At 44.1% G+C, this 15,712-nt stretch overlaps 1 protein-coding gene across 1 annotated transcript in view; it reads right to left on the bottom strand.

Moving 5' to 3' along the window:
• The window catches only part of C5 (complement C5), an 85,352-nt gene that overhangs the window by 13,307 nt on the left and 56,333 nt on the right, over window positions 1-15,712 (bottom strand). Inside the window, exons 27-33 of the mRNA XM_007094347.3 lie at window positions 13,859-13,954; window positions 12,411-12,582; window positions 9,749-9,954; window positions 8,306-8,458; window positions 5,847-5,909; window positions 3,958-4,039; window positions 3,375-3,432 (exon numbers count right to left, since the gene is read on the bottom strand). Coding sequence (XP_007094409.2) covers window positions 3,375-3,432; window positions 3,958-4,039; window positions 5,847-5,909; window positions 8,306-8,458; window positions 9,749-9,954; window positions 12,411-12,582; window positions 13,859-13,954 — 830 coding nt within the window. The remainder of the gene's footprint in view (window positions 1-3,374; window positions 3,433-3,957; window positions 4,040-5,846; window positions 5,910-8,305; window positions 8,459-9,748; window positions 9,955-12,410; window positions 12,583-13,858; window positions 13,955-15,712) is intronic.

Genomic DNA, 15,712 nt, shown 5'->3' on the forward strand with positions numbered 1-15,712 from the left:
TATAAAATCTCTGGTTACAGAAATTTAACCCCATTCTTCACCAAATTAACAATTAACAACAGACTGTAAGACAACGTGGAACTGTAAAGTGATATCTGGACATCTCCCCGTAACTGGGCGGGTGAGTATCACCAGAAGCAGAGACCCCTTGCTCACAGATGCAAATCCTCTGTCAACAGAATGGAAAAGGGCCTCCTGAATGGAGAATGTCTATGAAAAGTTGCTGGAGCCTTGATGACTGGTTGCCATGGTGACTGTTTCAACCATGGAACAGAAACCTTCCTTTCAAGAAGCCCCTTGCCTGCTGCCAAAGACAGCAATCTCCCCCAAAGGCATTTTGTTCAGAGAGGAGAGAAGAGAAATCCTTTTTTTCTTCTCTTATGGATACAACAGAGAGGTTATAAGAAGCTAAATACAGGAAAGAGACCCCCTGAATACAGAAACTGTATGCTGGTGTGGTTTTTTTTTTGTTTTGTTTTTGTTTTGTTTTGTTTTTTGTTTTTAATCAGGAGAGAGAATATTGGATGGCAGAGAATTTTTCACAGAAATAAGTACTACACAGTCACTTCTGGACTTTATCCAACCTCACTTCAGCTTTACAGAGCCAAAGCATATTCCACCTGGCTTTTTTGAACATTCTGTTCCGAATTTGTAAAAGTCAAAAAATAGAAAATTCAATATTACATCTCCATTTGCCTTCTTTTGTATGTTAGCAATCTGGAATTAGGCTTCCTGTCAATGAATTCAAATGAATGAGTTTGGTTTTTTTTTTTAAGTTTAAATTTTTGAAAGTGAGAGAGAAAGCATGAGCAGGGGAGAGGGACAGAGAGAGAGAGGGAGAGAGAGAGTCCCAAGCAGGCTCCACGGTATCAGTGCAGAGCCTGATGTGGGGCTTGAACCCACAAACTGTGAGATCACCACCTGAGCTGAAATCAAGAGTCGGAAGCTTAACGGACTGAGCCACGCAGGTGCCCCTCTCATGAATGAGGGTTTGATAAGAGCCTTTGTAGGTATTGCACAGCTGTGGAACATAAGAATTGGAAAACACCTGGGGATGAGATAGTTCGGTATCCTTGCCCTACAGAAGAGGCCCAGAGAAGTGAGCTGGTTTGCTACAGGTCACATGAGGACTTTGCAGCAGAGGCTACCCCCCAGGTGGCCTCCTCCACTATCAGAGAGCCCTCCTTTGCGCCCACTATAGGGTCCCACGCCGTGACTCTGGCTTTGCCCTGAACAAGTTTGCTCACCTCTCCCTGTGACAAGTATTGTGAATATAAAGACAACTCCCCCAGAAGAAATGGCAGTTAGGAGGAAGGGAAAGGGGAACCTTCTTCACAGAAAGACATGAGGGAATGAGGAAGGATGTCTGAGAGGGAACAGAGGGCAGAGACTGGACAGGGATGGAAGGAGATATCGTGAGCAGACTGGCCAGTGAGGGAATCCTGAAGAGAGACAGATTGGGCAAGCATTGGCAATGGCTGGGAAGGAGGCAGTGGGAAGCAGTGTGCTGTTCCTTGAGGTCAGTGGGCTCAGGTTATACTGATTGGAGGAGGTGGCTCAGATCCTGGACTGGGTGTCAGGGTCTGCGGCTTGAGGCCCTGGCTTTGCCACCAACTCTGTGACAACTTGGCAGGCTACCTCACCTCTTTGTGTCTCTGTCTCTTTATTTCTAAACTTTTTTTTAAGTTAATTTATTTATTTGGAGAGAAAGAGAGAGAGCATGAGCAGGGGAGGGGCAGAGAGAGAGGGAGAGAGAGAGAGAAAGAGAGAGAGAGAGACAGAGAGAGAGAGAGAGAGAGAATCCCAAGCAGGCCCAGCACTGTCAGTGCAGAGCCTGATGCAGGGCTCAAACTCACAAACTGTGAGATCATGACCTGAGTCGAAACCAAGACTCAGAGGCTTAACGGACAGAGCCACCCAGGCGCCCGTCTTTATTTCTAAAATAAGGGATTACAATATCATCCCTAAAATCCTTTTCATCTCAAATCTATGACACAACGCGATGGAATTTCTGAGTTATCCATACTGAGTGCTTTGACATCACATGTGATGATCAGTAAAATCAGCAGAGTACCAACCACAGAAATCAGCTATTGAGAATATGAAGAATAAGGAAACAGAGCCCAACAGGAAGTGCTGAGGGGTAATGAAAGGAAGAAGGCAGAAGCCTGCGCTCGAACATGGCTTTGCCACTGACTGATTCACTCTATGTGAGCACTAAGATACGTACACATAGAATAATGGCCCCTGAAGACGTCCACGTCCTAATTCCCTGAACCTGGGAATACGTTACCTTATGCAGCAAAAGGGACTTGCAGATGTGATTAATTTAAGGGTCTTGCAATCAAGAGATTATTCTGGATTATCTGGGGGGGGGGGGTGCCCAGTGTAATCACTAGGGTCTTTATAAGGGAAAGAAGCAGGGGAGATGGTGGCCTCCAGCATCTGGAAGAGGCAAGGAAGTGGATTCTCCCCTAGAGCCTCTAGGAGGAAGGCAGCCCATTGATTTCAGGCAGGACTTCTGACCTCTAGAATTGTAAGAGAATAAATCTGGGCTTTGTAACCATTAAGTTTCTGGTAAATTGTTACCAAGGAGCAACAGGAAACTGATACAGTGGCCAGTTCAGGGCTCTTGAGTTAGCCTGCGGAGGGCTGGTGGCTCTCGACACTGGCTGCCATCAGGATAACCTCTGGGGGTGAGGCTAGAGTTTTGGATAGTTCTAAAAGCTCTCCAGCTGACTTCCATGTGCAGCCTGAGTTGAGAACCACTGGCTGATAATGGCTAGGGAATTTTCTGGGGGAATGGGATCTAAGTAAGAGAGTAGAAGCTGCTTATAAGAAAATCTTTTGCTTTTTCTTTTCCTCATCCTTCTGTCTCCTCTCTACCTTTCTGGAAGACAGAAAAAATAGATATTATAGTGTTTGAATTAGAAGAAGGCCAAATGTGGGAGGGAAAACTATGAGCAAAAATGAAGCTGTTCTACAAAGTAGCTAAGAATACCCATTATGGGGGCACCTGGGTGGCTCAGTCGGTTAAGCGGCCAACTTCGGCTCGGGTCATGATCTCGTGGTCCGTGAGTTCGAGCCCCGCGTCGGGCTCTATGCTGACAGCTCAGAGCCTGGAGCCTGTTTCAGATTCTGTGTCTCCCTCTCTCTGACCCTCCCCCATTCATGCTCTGTCTCTCTCTGTCTCAAAAATAAATAAATGTTGAAAAAAAATTTTTTTAAAAGAATACCCATTATGTTCTGCATTTTAACAAGCACACAATTTTGCATCTTCTGGCCATCTTAAAACTCCAAAAGATGTAAAGAGATAATACCACGGCACAAGTGAGGCCCTGAGTCTGTGCTCCCCTCTGTGGAAACAGGCTTACCTGGCACATGCTACTATGCGTTTGTAATCTGAGTCGCTGTAGCGTCTGTAGCTGGAAGCTGCGCATAAAAAAACAAGCAAACAAAAAATGAGAGTAAACCATTCTTAGCTGTTTTGTGCCCTGTCGCAACAGAATAATTAACGAAAAGGTCCCTGAACACATTTAAACATGATTTTTGACTTGGAAGCTGGCGCTGCTGGTGATTTTAATGGCAATTCATGGCTGCTGACAATACCAATAGCTGTGACAGTTCCCTGCTCTCAAAGAAGTTATGATTTAAGGAAGGAGTTATTGAAGGTAACGTGTTTGCAGAAGGTTGGAGGGAGAAAGGGCCGATGCTTGGATTCACTGGTGGCCGGAAAGTTTCCTGTAGGAACAGGCCTTTGAGCCACAAATGGAAGCTATCAGGGCAGAGGAGAGCATGTATCCTGACCCCAGAGCCAAGGTTAGAGGGGTACTTCAGGGTGCAAGGGGGCTTGCTTTTGGAGTGGAGGAGAGAACCAACCCACCAGGAGAGGGATGTGAAGGCCACAGGTAGAAAAAAAAAAGGCACACAATTACAGCGTGTATCGTTCTGTTTTACCTTCTATGTCTTGGGCTTCAATTTTCAAATGAAAGCTGCAGATTTCCTCAGAAGTACTGGTTTTCTGAACCACAGTTGTTACCTACGTTGGGACGTGTGAACAATAGTCTATTTAAAACAGGACAGGGCAGCCACTCTGGAAAACAGTGTAGAGGTTCCTCCAAAAATTAAAAAGAGAACTACCCTATGCCCCAGCAATTGCACTACTAGGAATTGATCCAAAGGATACAGGAGTGCTGATTCAAGGGGCATATGCACCCCAATGTTTATAGAAGCACTATCAACAATAGCCAAAGTACGGAAAGGGCCCAAATGTCTATCAACTGATAAAGAAGATGTGGTATGTGTATATATATATATATATATATATATATATACACACACACACACACACACACACACACAAATATATATAATGGAATACTACTTGGTGATGAAAAAGAATGAAATCTTGCCATTTGCAACAACATAGATGGAACTGGAGGATATTATGCTAAGTGAAATAAGTCAGAGAAAGACATATATCGCATAACTTCACTCATATGTGGAATTTGAGAAACTTAACAGATGACCATGGGGGAAGGGAAGGAAAAATAAGATAAAAACAGAGACGGAGGCAAACCATAAGAGAGACTCTTAAATACAGAGAACAAACTGAGGGTTGATGGGGATGGGCTAAACGGGTGATGGGCATTAAGGAGGACACTTGTGTTGTATGTAAGTGATGGATCACTGGGTTCTACTCCTGAAGCCAAGACTACACTGTATGTTAACTAACTTAAGAATAAAAAACAAAAAACAGGACAGTGGGGAAGGCATCATGGCTGTACTGTTGCTGCAGGTGAAATGCCCAAAGTATTGACTCCACAATCCAGTACAAATGGGGTGTAGCAAAGACTCATTTCCCAACAGCTGGACTTTCAGCGAACTCTATAATTTGAAACATACCTGAGAAGCCCAAGTAGGCAAAAAAAAAAAAAAAAAAAAAAAAAAAATGACATCTAGCCAGGCAGAATCTTGCCAAATCCCATGTGGTCAAATCTGAGTACTTTACTGTATAGAAAAGTTCCTAAGCCTCTTGTCCTGGAACCTGTATACTCTAGTTTCATGCAAAACACTTCAAGGCCAGGAAGTATGGTTTTCTCCTAACCCCCATGCCACCATAGTAAATGACAAATTACAGGTGTGCAGGGAAGGACAGAGGCGCTGCCAGAAGTAGATATACTGAGAGCAACTACAAGTGACAGAGAAAATGCACAGTCTGTCTCCCCCACCAACCCAACCATGCAATCTCATAAAGTCTTAGACGGAATGGACATGCCAAAGATAAGAGTGTAACTGAAATCATCAGTAGAGTGTTAACTGATGCTTAGAATATGTAGTTCATCTTAGCCATTCGGCAGTCAGTCACACGTTTCTCTAAGCTGTTTGTGTATGTGCATGCAGTCTACAGTTAAAATAATAGAAACTTAAGTCCTTACATATATTCATCAATCTGCAATGATGCTGGAGAATTGCGATGTGACTATGTTACTAACCATAGAAAGCAGGGATATGTATGTGTGTATAATCACATACATGCATCATATGCACATACAACTACAGAACCGTAAAATTATATATATATGTATAATTATATATATATATATATATAATTTCCACAAATACAAAGACTATATACGTACAAGGATTAACATAGCCATCTGCAAAAAGAAATTGTGAGGACCGCTACTGAGACAGCTAAAAAGAACGAGTAAATGAATCCTACTTTAGTCCTGGTTGCCCAAGCCTAGATCTCTGTAACTTTGTGGCAAAGTCCCTAACTTTCTTTCATGTTACTTAGTACAAGCAGACATATGGTTGAAATCGGCTCTCAATGAAATACTTACGTGCACCGTAGCCACGCCATTGCTATACCCAGTACTGACGACGAGGTCATCATTGAGGGGCACCTGGAAAGGTGGATGAGAAACTGTGTTTGTTTTCTTCTTCAATAGGGAGAGAGGACAGAACAATGAAAAGTAGCCTGACACCTGCCAGCTTCCTCTCTCTGGGCTTCTGTGAGATTCAATGGATAAGACAGTGGAGATCCTGTGCACACAGACGCTAGAAGTGCTGGAAATTCCTTTTCCCTTGTCCGTATGAATACCACGTCTTGAGCTCTCCTGAGCAAGCCCGCAAAACCAACACAGCAGAAGCCACTTTGGGTTATGTTTTCATTTATATATGGTTATGATAGAACTGGATCTTTATCTCCTTTTGCCAACGGAATAAATCCCTTTCAGTGCCTCAGGAGGAGGCTCATCTCCTCCACTTCCACTGGTCTTTTATTCAAACCCCGTTGCCCCATCCGGCACCTCACTTAAGCCTGCCAGATCCTTAGGTGCTGACACTCTTCTTCCGTCCTTGCAGGAGGAGAGCGAAGGTCAGGACTGGGTTAAGAAAGCCTCCCCTCCGGAGAAGCTCTGTTGTACAAATGCTCCCTGATGTGTGGAAGGCGTGGGAGAGGCCATCCTGAGCAAGAGGCCCAAAGAGTAGGTTTCTTGCTCGCTCCAAGGCTGCGGGCTGCCCCTTCCCTCACTTAGCACACTAGTGCAAAGGGGATCCGGTGTGCATGAAGAGTTGTCAGCCCTTCCTCTAGATTTTAGTAAATGTAGATAACAAGGCCAATTCTCTTGTTCTCCCTGATGGAAGATAGCAGCATTTACTGAAAAGCCAGTGCATCAAGATGCTGCATGAGGAATGGGTTCTATGAACTTGAGTGACAGATAGGTTTGGGAAATGAATACTGTTGCCCTGCCCCCGTCCCCATGTCCCTCCATTGCCCATTCTTCCCCAGGGTCACCACAATTCCTCACATACATATGAAGGGTGGGGTAGGAATCCTCTATGAACAAACTTGATTAACTTCATTTAAACTAGAGTGTCCCACACTAACTTGACCACCAAACCTTTGTTAGGTAATGCATTTCAGGAAATGCTGGCATAGAGATATTCCAGACTAGATACTCATAGCCTGAGTTTTATACAAAGACAGCGTCATGGGCTGAGTTTTAGTTATTTAAAAATGGCAAGAGGCCCTTACAGCATTAGCCCTGTAGAGAAGAATTGACTGCGGTTACATCTCTGGTGGGCCTACCTTGCCGCTCAGGTCAAGAGCTCCTCATGAGATCTTACACCATTGGCTTGGAATGTGAACCTCTGGTGAAGTCTACACGCTCCCAGAGAAAGGAGACACATTGCCAACCCTGGGGGCCATAAGCACACGTGCCTGCAGAGGCCCAGGCACCAAGCAAGGGCACACAAAGAGCGCACACACACACACACACACACACACACACACGTCACGTGACTGCCAGAAACTGGGACCGGCTGAAGAGTGCTTGCTGTGGCCAACACCCTGTTGCCTGATCGTCCAGTTTTTTAAGAGTTTGGAGGCAGATTTTTATTTGAGGTCTCTGGACTTTCAAGTGTTGGAATAGGTCTATATCTCTGTCTATATATCCGCATCCATACCTATCTTTTTTTTTTATCTGTGGGCCAATTATTTTTAATTTTCGCGTTCAATTTTATTTCTCATGCCTACTTACTTCTCCCAACCATGGATTTGTAGAGCATGTAGACAGTTAAAAACTATTTCCAGTCATCTGTGTATTTAAATATGACCTAAAAGAATCTGAAATGCGGTAATTAGAAAAATATATGTTAGCAGCCGTTTACTAGCAGCTACTCTTATCGACACAGAAACTAGTTCTTCCAACGTGTCCTTTACTTTGGGAAATTTTCACAGGCCATTGAGGTTTTCATAAAAAAAAAAAAAAATCCAGCAGGGGTACATGGGATAAGCTGTCAGGGGACCCAAAGGCCAATCCCTCAGTTTGGCCATACTTTGTGTGTATGACAGGCCCACGTGGAACCACTGGTGGATGTCCACACGTGTCTTCCCTCTCACTCTACCACTGCACCTTTGTGCATACTGTTCTCTCTGACTAGAATGTTTTCCCCCTTTTCTTCACCTTGCTAACTCATCCTGGTTCTCCCAGATTTAACCTGCGCATCTGGATGCACTTGACAAATTCCTACCTCTCACCTTGGGTCAGGAGGCCCTGCTCTGTCCTTCCATGTCCCTACCAAGGCTCTTATTTTTTTACTGTCTGTTAAAACAGCAGTCTCCCCGAGTACCCAGTTTCTTCATACACTTTGCTTTTGAATTCCCAGTGCCCGGGACATAGCAGGTACTCAATGTATTTTTAAGTAGTAAATAGATACATTTGTAAAGTAAGAGGGGAACACATGACTTCAAAGGGCCCACCCACTTATAAAATTTTATAAAAAGTCCTTAATTTACCTCTATTGGCCTCCCAAGGAAATTCGTCTCTGTCATCTTATAACGGTGGAGGTCACCTTTATGCTTGTAAGAGACATTGATGTCCATGTTCAAGTGGAGTTGTTTTATCAGGAGTGAATATTCCGTCAGGCCCTCGATGGCATTAATCGTATCCTGTCAGCAATCAGCAAGGCACAAAAACAGGTTTAGCTCATTTATATCTTCCCTGTATTTACAAATCCGCTTTCTTATGAGAGAGTGAGGATGCACTGACCAGTGGGGAAACTCCAGCTGACTGAGTGAAACTGGTGAAGGGCTCCTAGGTGGAGGTCTCTCCCTCCCCAGTAGGGATGCTGCTGTTGGCAGGGAGAGGAAGGAGGTGTGGCCTCAGTTCCAGGCTCTCCAGGTGTCCTGGGTGCATGACCTCAGGCCAGTCACTCTTTGCAGAATGCCTCCTAATCCTTGCATGACTGTCTCCTTTTTATCCTTAAGTCTCACCTTAGATAACTCCACAGTGAGGCCATAAATACGTTCTCCCTCTCTATTATTCCGTTTTCATTTTCTGCTTCTACCACTGTAATGTAAGATTTCTTGGCATCCATTACATTTAGTAGCTACTGAACAAGTATTTGTTGAAGGAATGAATGGGTGAACTTTATTTTTCTAGGTCTCCTCTTCCTCATGTGCAAGATTGGGAAATGTGACTGACTAGATCAGAGGCGTCAAACACGTGGCTACCCCGTCTGCCTGTGACATGGCATGATAATCAATGGGACACTCTTCCCTGCTAAGCCTACACTTGTCTCCAAGATGAAATTCATTTGCCTCCTCAGATTACATAATCACTAAAGTAACCTTAAAGGACCCCTCTAGCTCTAAATTTTATAAACACATAGAAACACATTCTACGATCATCCAAACATTCAAGGAACAGAGAAGATGCTAACGTTTGAGCTCATCTTTGAAACCAGAGCATATTATACAACTACATAATAACTACAAAACATACATACATAAATGAGTTTACACTGGTAGCTAGGCAAACCGTAACAGTCAGTATTTCTCTCACTTTTTACTCATTTTGGGGGGGAGGGAATCTCAGTACTTTGGTCCACACGGTGGCCTCTGTTCATTACATAGGATGTGATGGAATCACTGATAACCTTACTAGCCCTTCGTGATCATTAAGAATCATAGAGGAAGTACTGGATTTAGAGTCAGGAGATGTGAGTTTTGATTTTGGCTGTGCCACTAACTCCATGAACGAACCTCTTGGGGCTGACTTCCTCCGCTGTAGGAGAAGGGTGTCACTGCAGATAATCTCCAAGGGTCTTTTGACTCTAGTCATTTATTCAGATCTTGGCGGGAGGACGAAAGCATGGGCGACAGAATGAATGTGGCACATGTCATGCAGGAGGAGGGCAAATGGCTTCAGGAGGGTAAAACCAGACAGAGAAATGTTACCTGGGTTGAATAAAAGCCGCCTCCGTACCTCTGCTCTTCAGATAGCCATCTGATGATTGGGTTAACGTAATTTATGTCTTTCAAGCTCAGACTGGTGAGTAAAGCGTAGGCAGTGGTTTCTACCACGTGTGCTGTACTGGGGTTAGGTGTGGATGTGCTTTCCTGTTGAAGATCGTCTTTCCAGAAGCGATAAATGACTGGATCGCCTGAACATCAGCAAATCACATTCATTAATGTGATTAAAAATGTGAATTTGAGGGGCGCCTGGGTGGCTCAGTTAGTTAAGTGTCTGACTCTTGATTTTAGCTCAGGTCATGATCTCACAGTTTGTGAGACTGAGCCCCATGTCGGGCTCTGTGCTGACAGTGCGGAGCCTGCTTGGGATTCTTTCTCTCCCTCTCTCTCTGCCCCTCCCCTGCTCATGCTTGTGCTCTCTTGCTCTCTCTCCCTCTCTCAAAATAAATAAATAAATTTAAAAAATACATGTGAATTTGATATACTTCTAGCAGGTTTCTAGACATTTTTACTGGTAGTGGCCTTCTGATTTCTAGAAGTTTCTTACTCTTTTGTAAGAAGAACTTCTTCAAGGTGACCAGTACATAATAAGATCTCTTAATACAGTGCTCTTTGTCTTTACTCAAAAAGGTCATCCTGCAAAGCCCGCATGTACTGGGGAGAAGCAGTACTGTAAAGGGAGAAGTGTAACCAACTGGTAACCAGTACACCCAGGTTCTAATCTCTGCTCTACTAGGAAATGACCATGTCATTTTGGAAGAATTCTGTTTTGTTCTGTGGGACTCATTTTCTAATACCTAAAGTGTACGTAGTACTTATTTCCTTGTAGTGAAACTCAGATGAGATTCCAGATGTAACTTTTTATCAACCAGAGAGCACCATACACATAGAAAGCTTTATTGTGATTATTGACACGGTGAGATAAATTGGAGAACTTTTCTCCCTGACAGAAAAAAAATCTACAACCTAGAAATTGAGATCACACCCAAAATCTTAGTTCATTCTTTTTTAATCTCCTCAAGTTTAAAGCACTAAAGATAATTTCATATATGTAGCACTTTTCATAAATTAGGTTCTAAATTATATTTGTTATTGCTGTAGTAATTTAAACTGTCACTTTAAGTCCTTTTTTTGTGCAAATTATATTTTAAAAAACAGTGAGGCATATTTGGAAATTATTTTTGAAGATTAGTCAAAATTTTGATGTATCTGTTTACAATTCATAATTACATTATTTACATGACTTTGGGTAATGCTTCCCCTCCCTCTCAGAGACTCAGATTTGCTGTATTCAGAATAAAAGATTTGGTTTTTAAAGATATTTGCAGCTCAAACATTATTTGAATTATTAAGATCTCTTCTAGCTCTTCAATTCTATGATTTTATGATCCCCATCTTACAAGACCCAAGACATTTCTTTTGTGTTATTTTAAAAGCACTGCACAAGTGGTTTCGAGGTGTATTTTATGATTCAGTCATTTTTAAACGATGACATAAATAAAATCTTGTAAACAGTGACACACCTTGTGCTAGATTTATTAAGCTTTCAGAAAACCTCAGCCAGAAGAGGGCTCAGAAGTACCCAACCATATCCATGCTGGTACGGGCACACTGGCCAATGATCACTGCTACCCTCTTTCCATTTCTTTACTCTTGACCTATAGGAAGTGGTATCTTTATGTTTCAAAATGAAATACGTATATAGCCAACTCAGTACAATATAAGCCAGAGTGGAAAGTGCAATAAACTGGTAATCAGTACACCTCTGATAAAAAATCCTCCAATGCCTTCCCTTTTCACTCAAAGCAGAAGTTAAAGGTTTAGTGCTTCCACTGCCCCCCTCCCCTCCACCCACCCAGTACCTTGATGTGAATGAGACACAGGCACCCTTTGCTCTGGGCAGAAGCAGACCCAAACTAGGATGCATGGCTAGGGGGGTGCCCGGGCTGGATTTCAGCCTCAGTTCACTGGCTTGGGTGGGGGCTGTCTACATTGCACAACTGTATACAGGGGTCTTGCAGAGCTCCTGTGATGACCTCCAAGGCTGTATATGACCTTCCTTGTCATTCATGGAGCTCCAGGCACCCTCCTGCCTCAGGCATTTGCACATGCGGCTTCTCCATCAGGAACATTCCTCAAGATATCCACCAGCTTGCTTCCTCACCTCCTTCAGGTCTCTACTCAAGTACCACCTGCTCAGTGAGGCTCAAGCCTGACCACTGTATCTAAAATTACAACCTACCCCTTCTCCTTGTCTCCTTTCCCTGCTTTATTTTGCTTCATATCAATCACCCAACCTATTCACTGTATGCAGTATTTCACTTACCATGTTTGTCCGTCTCTCCATAACTAGAATGTAAGTTTCACAAGGACCTGGATTTTTTTTTTTTTTTTGCTTTGTTTTGTTTTATTTTGGTCTGTTGCTTTATCCCCAGAACCTGGAACAGTATCTGGTACATAGGAGGTACTCAGTACATAAGCTGCGTGAATGAATAACAGCACTTAATATATCGTATTGTGACGGTTGGTTTCTCGAGGGCAGACACCGTGCCTTACTCAACTTTGCCTGCCCTAACCTCCTTCACAGAATTGGCACACTCTACATGCTTAAACGCTTGCTGAAAAAATTGTGTGAAATAAGTCATACCTTTAACCAAAGCTTTCTTCTTCAGGGCTGAGACAATTGAACGAAATTGTGGGTGGGTTTTATCTCCCAGGGAAAGAGCGTAAGCAGCAATGGCCAGTGTAAAGGTGCTCTGGGCTGAGAGGGTATTTTCAAGCAGAAAGGTGTCAGCTTTAGTGATAGCCGTGTTGATTTTCTGGAACAAGAGCAGAGGGTACCTAAGTTTGTCAAGCCTCAACCTGTCAACTGATGGGAACCACCCCCGGGGGGGCACCATCCTGGGGCAGGCAAGGCGAAGGGTGGAAAGAAGACTGTCCTCATAGAAGTGGATGGTGTCTCACTGGAACAGATCCCTCTGGGAGAAGGAGCAGAGCCTAATCTCAGAAGGGGAAACATGCTCGTCCAAACCGGGTTAGGCTTTTTGCCCCTGGCAAAGGGCATCTCTGGAGACGTTTTCGCCTTTAGTTTCTGCTTCCCGCAGCAGATGCAGCCCCTGGGAAGGAGAAGCCAGGCCTAGACTTTCACCACTCCCCCTCAGCAGAGCTGGGACAGACTCACATTTTCAAACAGAGTTTTACTAAAGAAAACCATAAATAGCAGGAAAAGAACCAAAAGCTACCAAAGTGCTTTTTGATCCTAAGAATTCCTGGGAACATCGTCTCTATTACTTGGTCCCGACTTAAGTGCGTGAGGAGGAAGCCGGAGTGATGTCGTGGTCAGCTCTCCTGGCTCCTCCCGTCCCAGCTCCACTGCCCCTCCCTCATGCACCAGTGGGTGTCAGCTTGTCCTCTAGGCCCCTGGGAACTTGTCCTTGTTGACTATTTTGCCTCGTTAAGTATAAATAACAATTCTCTTGGAAAAAACTACAAACATTATTTTGTTCTGTGGCTGAAACCCTATAACCCCCTTTGGGATTTTCCATGTCTGTTCTCTATGCTGGTTTGAAGGACATGTCTCATTCGCTTCCGATTTGTAAGCAGGCACGTTTGGCCTCAGTGTGGGATGGTCTCTCCCCCGATCAGGGAAGCTCCTGCTCCCTTGGAGTCTTTCACATTGATCCACGCAGGCGAATCCTCTCCTCTCTCCCCACAACTTCCAAGCAAATGAAATGGCACAGCCCAAAGAAGCAGACAGGCTATCGTGTGTTCTCAGAGGTTCCACAATACGAGATGCCTTGGGTGTAGGGTAACAGTCACATCCGCATCAGAACATTACCAGAGATGCAGGCAGGAGGCAGAGGAGACACCGCCATTTTCCCATGTCAGCCAAAAGTTACTGGTTCTGCTGTCAGCTCCACAGTTTGCTGGCCTGTGACACTGGACAACTGAATTCACCTTACCCAGGGTCTCTAATACCTATCATAATTCTGAAATCCTTTGATCCTGAAACTAAATTCATTTTCAAGGTGGCCCCTCCCACTAAATGGTTAGGAAACAGAGGATGGGTGTTGGAGAAAGGAAACTCTTACTTACCACCAGGGAGCATATATCAAAAGCCTTTCTAATTCCAATCACAGCAAAGGCTGTCAGATATAAGGTGTTCTCCCGGGCTTCGACAGGCAAGGTACCCTACAAGTAAGCAATGTTTTAAAAACAGAATGAAATGGCGTCCTCACAGTAAAATGACCTGGGTCTAATCTCCGTTTTGAGCCTAATCTCGCCCTCTCCCTTCATCATCAGTCCTGCAGGACTGCTTGCCATTTCTCAGCAAGATCTGGGTCTTTCTTACTTGCATATGTTCACGTGACTTTCTCCCCCTCATCTCCCCCCTCTGAAGCTCCGATTCATACCTCTTCACCACAAACTCTCCCCCTCCTTCAAGACTCCGTGAGGGACACCTGGGTGGCATGGTTGTTTGAGTGACCGACTTGAGCTCAGGTCATGATCTTGCGATTCATGGGTTTGAGCCCAGCGTTGGGCTCTGTGCTGACAGCTCAGAGCCTGGAGCCTGCTTCGGATTCTGTGTCTCCCTCTCTGCCCCTCCCCTGCTCACACTCTCTTTCTCTCTCTCTCTCTCTCTCTCTCAAAAATAAACATTAGAAAAAATTTAAAAACTATTTAAAAAAAAAAGACCCTGTGAAAATGCCACCTCCTCTCTGCAGCACTATCCAGCCTCTGTTCTCCCATGCTATTTCCTCTTAGGGCAGTAACATTCCAATGTGATGCTTATAAGACCTTCCGAAGTGCCCTCTATTTACCTCTCCAGCGTTATTTCACGCCACTCACCCCCTAGCTCTCTCAGCCCCAGTTATTTGAGTGAACCTCCCTCCCTCTCCACCTCAAAGTGCCAGGCACACTGTTTGCGTCAGATGGAACATTCTTCCTGCCTCCCTCCTACGTATTTCCCAGGGTCCTGGCCAAGTCATTTTCTTCAATTCCCCCACACCAGATTAGATCCCCTGCTTTCAGTGAAACTGTATTTCCCTTTTCTTAACATGCATCGCACACTTGAAATAACTTGCTCGTGTCTGACTTCTCTGCTAGATCATAAGCTTTATGGCCTCAGCGACCACATTAGTTTAGTTCACTGTTGTGTCTCTACCATGCAGCCCTTAGTTCCCATTCAGTAAGCGTTTCTCGTATGAATAAATGAACACACACAGTTATATGTAGATTAGTGTTGTGAGTATGTAGAGCCTACTTTCCTTACCAGTGTGTGAGCTTCTCTGTGGCGGGCCATCCTTCCCACACCTCCTCCCAGATTGTGCTCAAAATAGACCCTTGCCTGTATTAGGTGCTCAGTGAATGGTTGTCGAATAAATATGGATAGATGGATGGATGGATGGATAGGTGGGCATCTTAAGTAAAACATTTTTGTAGTATTTTACTCTTCAAATAGCACCTGCATGGTGTCAGTTGCCCTCCATTTCTTGTGGGAGTCCTAATCTGCTATTGGTGCAGCAGAGTACCATTATGAGCCCCATGTTAGCCAGGGAGGGATTGGGTTAGGGCAGGCAAAAAAATAAAATAAAATTTAAAAAAAGGCTGTTGAATCTTAAAGAAACATTCTAAGGAGCAGAAGATACTGTAATGACATTTTGGAGAGATACTATAATTGCTTTGTAATTCAAGTTTATAAGTAGATTCTAACCTTAAACAACACTTTGTTGCAGTTTAACAGACTGACCCCAATCTCTCTTACTAACAGGATGTAAATAGAGTCTCACCTTTCATGACAACACCTTGCAGCCTTGACCTGTAAGAGGGCTCTGAACTTCACATACAGGTTCTCTACCAAGGGTGTGGGGACATATTAGTACATTTTGCCTGTTCTGAGATCTCTAGCACTTACACCCCATGAGCCACCAATGCCTGTTACACAAGATG

This window comes from Panthera tigris, chromosome D4 (genome assembly GCF_018350195.1).
Source record: "Panthera tigris isolate Pti1 chromosome D4, P.tigris_Pti1_mat1.1, whole genome shotgun sequence".
Classification (NCBI taxonomy): domain Eukaryota; kingdom Metazoa; phylum Chordata; class Mammalia; order Carnivora; family Felidae; genus Panthera; species Panthera tigris.